The sequence below is a fragment of the Prosopis cineraria genome, unplaced genomic scaffold (genome assembly GCF_029017545.1).
Source record: "Prosopis cineraria cultivar Desert tree isolate PC_DT_omini unplaced genomic scaffold, ASM2901754v1 PC5, whole genome shotgun sequence".
NCBI lineage: Eukaryota > Viridiplantae > Streptophyta > Magnoliopsida > Fabales > Fabaceae > Prosopis > Prosopis cineraria.
The window spans coordinates 31,751,762-31,763,863 of NW_026555336.1; the positions used below are offsets into that span (position 1 = coordinate 31,751,762).

Genomic DNA, 12,102 nt, shown 5'->3' on the forward strand with positions numbered 1-12,102 from the left:
GACTTTCTGGTTCCTCTGTCACCCGTTCATTGTGACCCATTTACTGGTTGAAATAATAATCGACCCATTTACTGCAAATTTGCCCAAAAGAATTCCAGAGAATGAAAGAGATCGATCATATCAGAAATTTATTCGAGAGAAAATATAATCCTGTCTCAATTATCTGTGCTTGTTGTGTCGCATTATACAATTGATCCACTGTCGTCCACAGTTTGCTAACGAAAGCATCCAGTTTGAACAATATCTATATTGTTTTGGGCCGAAAAGAAAAACGACATATTACTCAAAACCAGCAGAACAATATCCATTTTACATGTTGAAAAAAAAAAAGGTACCCTCGTTTCTGATTACGATATGATTAACAAATTATGTCATTACTCATGGGTTTCAATTTTTCAATATTGAAAAATCATTACTGTGTGTGCGCGTGTGGAGGCACATCATAAACAGAGTGGAGCAAATTCTTTTTTTCCACTAAATTGAAATTTTCATCTTCTTCATATCAAGGGCTCTGGAATTGTCCATGTAATTCTAGTGTTTCCTATTTTTAATTGGTTTATTCATTGAGAAAATTAATTTCGAATTATTAGAAGACCATTCCGACCAAAATCATATAAAAATAAATAATTTCATGACATCTTCATTAATGTATATTTGGATTGGATTTTCACCGGACGAGATAAACGTTAGAAAAACTTGACATTTCAGTATTAATGTGAATATATTTTATCTGGGGTGTTCAACTTCGGGCCTTTAACTCGTCTTGATTGACTCGGTGTCATCCGAATCATATTAGAAGGGATCTTGTCCCGGCCCGAAAATAATCGAAACAAGACAGGAAAGAGGTTCAGAACCGGATCGGACATAGAATTACCATCAGAATGTCCCATCCTGTCCCGAATATTATATATACATTATTTTTATTTTAAATATATTAATTATATTGATGTAATTTATACTTATATTAATTATATCAATTATAATTTCAATACTTGCAATTCTTATTTAAAACTAAAATTTTTTATCTTGATAATTTTAATGACATTGAGTAAACATGGCAATATGTTTCTTTATAATATATTAATTATATTAATATAATTTATTCTTATATCTATCTATTTAATAATTTTTATTTATAACATATTTCTTGCTTTATTTTCATAAGAGTAATTAGCTTATTACATCTCCACTAAAGTAGAAGAATAATGATTTGATGTTGTGCTTGATTTATCTGCTATTGCTAGTTTTATAGCCTAAAGATCACTTATATTTGCTATTATAATGTGTAGTTGTGATTAATATAATTCAATAATTGATTTTAAATTGTTGTGATTTATGTACTTGTATTATTTTAATTTTAAATTTAATAAATTATATGATTTAAACTTTTAATGAACGTTATTATTTAAATTTTTCTCTGATATTATCTGATTTATCGAGACAGCGGGATGTCCCAATCTTATCCCGGTCCTATCTCGACTCCTAATGGGATAGGATGACTTTTGGAATGGGACGAGACATGGGATTAAAATTTCAATCTTCTTTCAGGACGGGACACAAGACATGGGTGTCCCAATCCTATCCTGCCCTATGAACGCTCCTATTTTTTTAGAAAATATTTCGTATTTAAAAAATTGTCATCTGTTTAGAATTAATCAGATCATTTTTTAATCTTAAAATTTTATGGACAAATTTCACTAATTAATGTAAATGTTATCATTATGAACATTAATACTCCTGCATGTTTTGAATAAAACTGATTTGGTGGTGATTACAAGTTTCAATAATTAATTTGAATGAATTTTTATCACAAAGAAATCATAAATCAGTTTACCATTCGAGTTATCAACATAGACTGTACTTTTTTTTTTTTACATGTTACATAATGATAAATTTTGAGGAAAAAAATGTACTATTTTATAAATCTGTCATTTTCCCTTAAAAAAAAATTATATGCATGGAGTGTATATCAAGAAAAGAGAGAAGCCTCCTTTGCCTCTCCTTTGAGGCAGAGGTAAATCTAGATTATTTAAATTTAATATTTTTATTTTTAATTTTTAATTTATATTTTTAAAATAAAAAATACATAAAAATTTTAAAAATTTTGAATAAATATACTTATGAATCTGAACAATTCAGATTTAATAAAAAATTTAAATTGATGTTTTAGACATATTTTGGATATTTAAATATATTTTGAACAGAATAGTAAATTTATTAAAAAATTCAATAATAAATTTAGAGATATTGATAAGTATATTTATTAAATTTTTTATAATTTATATATATATTTTATTTTAAAAATATAAATTAACAATAAAAAAAATAAAAATATTAAATTTGGACTATTCAAATTAAATCTAAGTAGTTTAGATTAAACTTCTACTCCAAATGAAAGGTAGAGGAGGCTTCTCTTAAAAAAAGAACCTGAGTCTGTATATCAAAAAGAAAGTCTCTGCTCTAACAATGTGGCGATCAATTTTCTTTTCTCTTTTCGAAGAGCAGTAAACTTAACAAAGCTTGGTATGCCCTAAGCCCATTTAGCCATCAAGGACATTCCTCCAGCGCCTAGCAAAACAGCAACATATGACCAAATCTGGAGCTTCATGTTTTGTTGGAGCTTAGGACCCATGAAGTCAGACGCCAGCAGATCTACAAGTGCCATGTAATTCAGAAGCCCTGCGGATACAGCATTTAGTATGCCTTCCACAATGAGAGAGGTTGGGCTCGTATCACTGTACACATTTGATAGCCCAATTCCTAAGGCAATCCCAAATGGGGTTGTTACTGAGAAGAAGAAAACCAATATGCCCTTCATCTTGTGTCCATATTCAGCCTGTTTCACCCCATAATAGATAACAGCTAGCCACCTCAAAGATGTTTTTTTTTAAAAAAAAAATACAAGGAAAGTGCCGAAAGCTAGTAAAGGAACCTTAAGGAGTGTATACAAGGACAGCATAATTCATAAGGTTTCTACAATGTAGTCGAGGTTTTGCAAAGTCACGAACTCCCCATTCCTATTGTTGAACACGTTGAGCAAGCCAATTTGCATAACTACGACTCCTCTAAATAAATATTCATATCTAACTTGGCAACTATGTATAGTGGTCCTTTGAATATCTTTTACAATGTAAAATGATGAGTGTCTTGTATAGCTCAAAGAGTTGATGGAAGCAGTTTGCAATGAAAAATTAGATAGTTAGTTTTGATCATGCCTTTTAAGAACCTAACAAATATGTTGATATATTAATAGGCCAAGTATCTCAAGACAATTTAAGTTTTATTATTTTTAATCAACAACCAACAACATGTAAGATTATTTCAGAATCTAACATGACTTGATTTCTGTAACTTTTGCATGGTTATTTTTTTGTGCCTTGTAAAAATAAAAAAAGAGGATGAAAGTTGAGTGGCCATGGTAAAATCTAAAAAGAAAGAGAAAAGACAAATAATAAAATTAATATTAATAATAATAAACGAAGCAATCGTACTATTACTTTTTGTTTTCTTCTATTTACTCAGAGAATTTAATGACTTGATAATTGGATAAAAATGTTGCTATTAATCTTATAAGTTGAATTTCTGTTCGTGTCTCTACCATGCCACTGGCACCTGTTTGATAGGGTAGAAAGTGCCTCCCCTTATCATATATTTTTGTCACTTAATTTTTTAAAAAATATATATCTTGGTTTAATAATATTATCATATCAGTAAATTTTATTTCTGTTGGTATCATTTTATTAAAAAAAAATCCATTTTTGGAATTTTGGTGATCTAAGAACACTTTTATAATCGGTAGAGCCATAAAAGAAGGGGGGAAACCTTAAATTGGAGTGGAATTTTCAACTCTACATTTTTATTTACTTTCTTCTTTTCCCAAATTTCAGTTATTTAATTAAGTCTCTGAATCGATCTTGAATTGATACGGGAATACATGAACCAGATAGATCACCTGCAGTATGCAGCCACCCAAGCCCATTCCCTCAAAGAATTGGTGGAAGCAGAGTGCAGCAATGAGAGGCCTGATGGTGCAAGGGTTTTCTGAAGCTCCCATTGATAATCCAATCACCACTGAATGCACCACAATCCCTAGCTCCAACACCTGCATCAATCATTACATTACAATGATACATTAAATTCCAGAAGCAGTAATTCAATATCGTTTATCAATTTGGTATTTTGGGAAACGACAGACGATCGATGAAATTTCCGTCAGTGGAAAGCCCAAAGGCTTGAACAATTTTATGAACATGTAGCAACATATTCCAGTAATCAATTCACCTGCGCAACAACACGGTGCTTCAGCAACTGTTCTTGCCCCTCACTGATCTTTAAATGTTCATTTCCGCAATGTCCGTGACCAATGCCAAATTGCTCTAATTCCTTGGCTTCATTTCCACGAACATTATCTGATTCAACAGCATTACTAGAGATCTTCTTCCTGAAGTAGCCAATCGAGAATGAATCCACCATGAGAGTGAAAATCGCGGCCAGCATTGCCACGAATGTAGTGAAGGGGAACTTGTGCCAAGGGTTTTTGGCCAAACACTCAGATCTCAAATCATCGAAGGAATCCGGCAAAACGTGCATGTACCCGGTCGCCAGAATAACGCCAGAAGCGAAAGCCTTCACCAGAACGAACAAATTCCCGTCCGGCTTAAGCGCCGGAACGGAGCGTGAAAAAACGGGAAGACACACGCCGATCATGCTAGCGACCAATATTGAACATATGGCTATGACCTTGAACTTCAACGCTTGCCTTTTGTCATGGCAGGTTCCTTCGTATTTAGACTCGCACGCAGCGACACTCGGCGACACTGTGGAGAAGAGAACAAGGAGGAAGATGGTGAGCAACCTGAGATTGGAATTACATGGACAAGGACACAAACAAGAAGCCATAACTTTCTTTCTTGGTTAGTTATTTGTTTCCTTTCTCAATGACGGCGATTTAGTTGTGAGGTTTTATAGCAAATATGGTTATCGGCTTATCGCCATGCAACCACCATCTTCGTATCATGGAAGATTTGAAAAATCGAAAATGTCTTTTGTTTCTATTTTGCCCTTGAGACAATTGGGAATCTCAGCGTGATAATGTGGTATTTTTTTTTGTAGTTTAAGGATAATTCAGGAACTGAGACCAGGTGCAAGGAGGCTCGTGCTGGGAGTGTGTAAGTTGTGGCCCCAACAGCCTTTGACTTTGATTTTTCTCCAATGGCGTCAGTCACGCGCTCGTTTTGGCCTAGAGCTTGGTGATGTGGCATTTCATTTTATTCCATGTATTTCATTTAAATAAATATATGCAACATCAGATTATATAAATTATCCCGTCTTAATGGAATCATTTTAATTTTTTTGTTAATTCTGTATAAATGTATGTATCCATGTATTTTTTTTATTTGAATATCTGACTAAATTTGATTCAAGAATTATCTAATTGGAAGTAATTTTTTTTACAGATGTTTTATGCATTCGCACGAACTTAAACATGAGACATCATGCTTAAACGTCTGTAATCCCTTCACTAGGACTAATGTTGGTTAGTTATATTCAATTTACTGTATGAGTTACATTATATAATTTGAACATATAGGTCAGGTATAGTTAATGAAAAAGGATGTAACGGAACGAATGGAATCAAGGAGAATAAAAAGGAATGGGATGATCATAACTATAAATTTATTTGGTAGAGTTCTTAAGTAGGTAGGAATGAAGTTTATTTATATTATTTGTTTAACTTAAATATAAATTAAAATAAAAAGATCACAACTATATTATTTCTTGCATTAATGCATTTGCCTTATTTTCTTTTCGTTCGAAAGTTTTCTAGAGGCCTTTAGCTTAAATTCATACCCACACGCATAACGTTATTAAAAAAACTAAATTATTTTAAATCTAAATTTAATTTATCAGAGAAAAATATTAAGAAAGATATATAAAATAGCATACACAAGGAATCAAATTTAAAATTTGACTAAATTCAAAAACTTGTTTTAAAAAATATTTTTTATAAGATTAAAAATATTCTAAAGAGAAAATAATAAATACAATTTAAACTAAAAACATTAATAAATTTAATTTTTTAAGAAAAAACATCTTAAAAAAATTAGAAAATTGGCTATTGGCAAAAATGAAAAAAAAAATAGAGGGAAATAGGCCAAATATGAAAGGTTAACAAGGACATTTGGCAAAAAATATTGAATTTAATGTGGGTGACATGATTTCTTTCATTTTTCAAAAGCTTGTCCATTCTCAAAAATATGGTAACCATATTTTTGGAAAAGGTCATTCCATGCCTCTTATAAGCAATCAAATATAAGTAAGGTTGGAATGAAGATATGATTACCATTCCACAAGTCAAAATTCTTATAACCAAACGTGACCATCATATTGTGTATAATTTTTTAATCAAAAATTTGTTTATTAATTTATTTTTAAAACTTAATATTAAGTAAGCTTTCATTATTTTATGTTGAAACATCAAATCTAAGAGTGACTGTCGTGGGGCCTTCTAATGAATTATAATATTTAGGAGTTTTGAACAATATAATTTTATAAATTCCATATATAAATGAACACTACTTGAGTTTGTCAATGGTGCCATCCTAGGATACACTGTGCAGACGGTTTCTTGCCTGCTACCACTTATGAACAGTTTGACCAAAGCAATAGAAACTTCTAATGGGGGCATAGAACTATATTGAGAAGAAAATTCACCTTGTTTGCTGGGACAAATTGTGTCAATCTCATTCTAGTGGAGGATTGGGGCTCAGGCATGCTGCAATCCAAAACCAGTCATACATGATGAAATTGGGGTGGAGTCTCATTAAAAAGCATGACACCTCTGGGTGCAGATAATACAAGAAAAATATAAATGTGACCAGGATCTATTGCCTAAAATTGATCTTAAACGTGATGGCTTGAATACATGGGCAAGAATCAAGGCCACTTGGGAGAATGTTCATAATGGTTGTGAAGTTCTTAACAAAGGTTTCGATGTGCAGTAGAAAGGGGACCGGAGTGGTACTCTGTCAGTCAAAGATGCTTATAACAGTTTAGTGGATGTTGGTAGAAGTAGGGACAAGGTTTGGCGTTATATCTGGAAAGCCTGAACTCCATAAAGCTGCAAGACTTTACTGTGGCTTGCCTATCAAGACAAGTTACTCACCAATGTCGCTTGACTGAGAAGAGGAATATGTGAAAGCAACGCTTGCTCGTGGTGTCTTGGGTATAAGGAAGATTTGCTTCATGTACTAAGGGACTGTCGTGAGGTACTTTAGATGTGGCTTGACTTAGTGCAACCTCAACATCAGCACAGGTATTTCAGGTTGGAGTTAAAAGAGTGGATAAGCTGGAACCTTAGAGATAAATCCATAGCTATATCCTTTAACTAGAATGCTATGTTTATTTTGTTATGTTGGTGCTTATAGGGACGACGTAACGAACACATTTTTGAAGGTCGTAACCACTTTAATGAAAGTTTGGTTGCAAAAGCTCAAGGTATCTGCTCGTCTATCTCTAGCTCATTGACCAAGCTTGTAAGCATCTAATGGGAGGGACGGGCTTCTCCTCCCCTGTGGAGATTTGGTGTCCTCTACACTTGGGATGGGTTGCTCTTAGCATGGATGGAGATCATTCGAAAGTTCATGTAAATCTAGTTTATTAGGGATCATACATGCAATTTCCTCATCATTGGTTTCTTGCCAGCACTGAATGAGGGGCACAGCCTTTCAGCTGAGTTATGGGCCATTCTTCTAGGCGTTAAGGCTACCTGAGACGCAGGGTATCACAGGATTGTGCTTCAGTCAGATTGTTTAAAAGCTGTTCAGCTTGTGCAAGGAGGCAACATGGATACTCATGAGGATGCTAATCTCATTATGGAAACCTGAGGAATGTTGAATCATGAATGGGATATTGTCATATCACAAATCTCTTGTTGGATAAATTTAGCTACTAATTGCTTTGCAAAGGCTGCCCTGAGCACATGGCCTAGATTGCGCATGGTTTTATGATCCAGGCGAGAACTTAAGATGTATTCTCATAAGTGATTGTAACAGTATGGGTGCTGTAGAACGTTAATTTATCCTTATTTTATAAAAAAAAAAAGGGGGTTGAGATTGATGGATTATGACTAGTAATATTAAAATAATTAGTAATATCAATCAAGAAGGATAAAATTTTTAACTTCACATTATTAGAAACCGGTACAATCATGTAAAAAATTTATTTTATAATTATCATGAAGTTTTTTTAGAATTCCAATCCTTTAATTTTAAATTTATTTTTTAACTTGTTATGTTGAAATAAGAAAAAAATTAATCTTTTAATCCTTCAACTTTTAACTTACCTGTAACTCAATCTCTCAACTATAACTCATTGTAACTCAGTCCCTCAATTATGACTTGCTGCAATTTAGTCACTTAACTTTTATCTCATTTATAACTCGGTTCTTATTTTTTATTTTTTTAAAAAAATTCCTTATCAAATAAAAGAAATAAAAGAAATGTTCATATTTTGCTCTAAAATACCCTCTTCTTGCTTTTTGATATGGGATATAAACTAACATAAAAAAAATAGAGCTAACAAAAGTTGAAGGATTAAATTAAAAGTGAGTCAAAAATTAAGAAATTGAGTCATAGGAGAGTTATAGTTGAGGGGCTGAGTCAAAAAAAATCATAATTGAGGGATTGAGTTACAAGTAAGTTAAAAGTTGGAGGATTAAAAGATTAATTTTTCCTTGAAATAATGTATACTTTTTAAACATTCATAATTTTAAGTAAGGTTACTTTTTATTTGAGCAATATTTTTCAATGAAATATATTTTAAATGAAATTAATTATTTTTACATTAATAAATAAAATTATTTACTTTTTTTAACCTTTTTTTTTTCCCCTCTGGTACTTAGCCAAACATGGCCCTGTATTGGTTAGGCCTTGTTTCGTTGAGGTCAGCCCAGCCATGCCACGGGCTAATTTTTCTAGCTTGGGGTTTAGTAGGCCAAACATGATGATCCCCCAACCTACAAATAGTCAAATACCTTTTGAATACTGCAGTTTGTTAAATTTGTACATCATGCAGAATCATTAATACTGATGAGAGAAAGGGTCAAAGGTAAGATCGATTAGGCCACCAAGCCTTTTTGTGTTTGGGCTAATTTCTAATTTTATTTAGCCCAAGCCCAACTTAGATTTGCTAAAAAAGCTATTTTGCGGATGAGGCTTTTTCTTTTTTCTTTTTGGAATACATGACCATGGCAAGCCATAAAAAAAATTGTATACAGTTATATTTAAAATTAAGAGGCTTCTACAGTCATGTAAGATTCATCAAAAATTATAATATCAAGACTGTAACATGATTTAGAATAAGTCAAGAGATTAACGCATTTATTTACTCCTTTATGTGCATATGAGATTTTGAAGATAACGACAACCAATAGTCCTAAATCTTGAAAATGAAAGAGCTGTAAACACGTGATAATAAAAAAAAATCCACTGCTTTTGCTTTTTTGTTTTTTTTTAAGAGAGAGAGAGAGAGAACAGTGAAATTTGTATAAAGCTCTCTCCAATTCCTCCAACATTATCTAAAAGTTCTGAACACTAGTTGACAACAAGAACAACATATAAACACCCCCTTAAGAAATTCTATCCAATTCCTCTAGATGTATTTCAAAATTTAACGTTTGATTTAGAAATCAAATCTATAAATTTGATTTCTATCACGTCATTTGATGATCAGTTCATCTAGCACACTCGCACAAAAACCAAAAAATAACCCAAACACATTGCTTACATGGACAAATCATCCAAGACTACATTCATCTCAACCCAGTCTATTACTTGAGTTTAATCTAAAATTCCAGCACTATAATAATCACAAAAGCATGCCATCAAATGCAATATTCTACAACTACTTGGCATACTTGACCTTTGATATGATTTAAATATTATTTTATTAACCTCTGTCTCTTTCACAATTCATCTTTTTTAGTTCAAGTTAGGGAGAAAAAAAGAGAGAAGAGATTAGATTAGGAGATCATAAATAGAAAAACACTATTGAGGATTTGAGATGAAGACAATAGCAACTATGCTTGGCCAGTGAGAATTTGCCACAGTACAATTAATGGCTATTCAGCTTTACTAACACGCTTGACTTTTTTGCCAATGTTTTGTCAGTATTGAAAATTTATGTATGAGGTCACGTTAATTATTTTGTGGTTTTGTTAAAATAGGTTGATTAGTGATCCTTGAGTCTTACTAGAAATCAATTCATAAGTTGTCACGCGTGAATTAAATGTGATGCCACAAGTATGATGGGAATTGAATGTTTTCACCCCAAATAACAATGAATCACCAACCTTGATTAGACATATCACCCAATCACATACCTATGAACCTGGTGTCTCCCTCTATCATGTTTTATAAACCTCAAACCATACCCACGCAATAAAAAATATTCTCTGATTGCATCTTTAAAATTTCTAACTAAAATGAATTTCATCCCTAATTTGAATTTAAAATCTTTACCCATCTCATTTGAATTATATTCGATGTACCTTAAATTTACATTAGACTTATCCGACTTTGACCCATCATCAGATGAAATCTCATTACTTTTATAGCCTGAAGAGATTCTTTCCAACTTATGATCTACATCCATAAATACAAGTATCATAGCATATGGTACAGCAATGTCATTCAAATTCATGTTAATTAAATCATCATCTTCATGGTTAGAAAAGTAATCATTCACATCATCTTCACTATTACCTTGAAATCTAACTTCATACAAGTTATCTTCATTTTCAATGTCTTCCACAGTTTAATTCGTTATATTTGGCATATGTAATCCTTCAATGCAATCTTAAATCCAAAGTCAATCAAAGTAACAAATATGTTAATAATCTAAAAATGAAATGAATAGAAAATACATAATAAAGTAAAGTGTCCCCACAAAATTTGATATCCTACTTTCATTCAAAAAGCAAAGCACATGCTGTCACCGATGGTCTTCAATTTTCAATTCAAAAGCTATTACACATGATCTCACAGTATCAATAGAATATGCTCTTCACTCACACCCTACAATGCAGAAGAAACAAGCATAAAGGGCCCCCCAAGGTAATATAAGATCGTAACTTCATTTATATATAGCCAACATCACTTATTGACACTAACTTTTATTGTCTCTGTTGTTCAAGTTTTTCCTATTAAGCGACACATTCTTCCTTCCTTATACCATGAGAGGACCTTTCCTTCACACTTATTTATCTTCATCAATGTTGTAGAATGGAAGAGGAGAAAAGCTTAGATCAAATCAATCGCAGAAGACCCAAAAGAATTATGAAGTTCTTAGAGGAGAAACATTGAAGCCCTACGGTTGTTCTCTGCGTTTTGTTCAAAGTGAAGCCTCTTGTACATTTTGTTGAGCGATTTTATTTCTTTTTAGCTATAAAAAAAAGTGACTCAGCAAATATTAATATACGTTTTGTTGAGTTGGCATCAATCTAATACTTTTAAGCTGATATGGACTTTGTTAGCTTAATTGTGTAATAATTTAATTAGTTAAGGACTAACATTTCAAACGATTAAAACTATAAAGAGTGATTTAAAAAAATTGAAACTACTACAAGGATCAAATTGACAATCACATCAAACAATAAGGACCAAAATATTACTCTTCCCTCGGTTATATTATGTGATTATATAGTTGATGGATTAGACACTTGAATAGCAAGGCCAGCCAATAAGCAAATAAAAGATAATCAATGGTGAAGAAAGAAAGGTCGGTAAAACACCCAACTCACCTATCAATGTATGACACAAGATGCAATCAATGACAATAAGTGTGAGAAGAACGAACAAGGAATTAGAATCCTGGTTAAGCTCATCGGCAAGTTAAATGAAGGATTTTGGCCACCATGCAAAAGATTTCCCCTTCACTCTTGCACAACAACTTCGCTATTTATCTCCCCATTTTTGCGACATGCACGTTTAAGTTGCAAGGATAATCCTCCCCTTAGTTCTATTTATATTTTATAGGAAAGAGAGAGAATTTTTTTTTGATCTTATTTATAAATTATATCGTTGATCTATCCCATATTTTACA

The 12,102-nt window shown here is 32.2% G+C and overlaps 1 protein-coding gene across 1 annotated transcript; it reads right to left on the minus strand.

Moving 5' to 3' along the window:
* Positions 1–2,459: 2,459 nt before the first annotated feature.
* On the minus strand, positions 2,460–4,909 carry LOC129310453 (fe(2+) transport protein 1-like). The gene is made up of 3 exons (XM_054952298.1): positions 4,282–4,909; positions 3,953–4,102; positions 2,460–2,836 (listed from the first exon to the last, which is right to left on the minus strand). The coding sequence occupies exons 1-3, from the start codon at positions 4,897–4,899 to the stop codon at positions 2,531–2,533; spliced, it is 1,074 nt and encodes a 357-aa protein (XP_054808273.1). The 5' UTR covers positions 4,900–4,909; the 3' UTR covers positions 2,460–2,530.
* Positions 4,910–12,102: the final 7,193 nt, after the last annotated feature.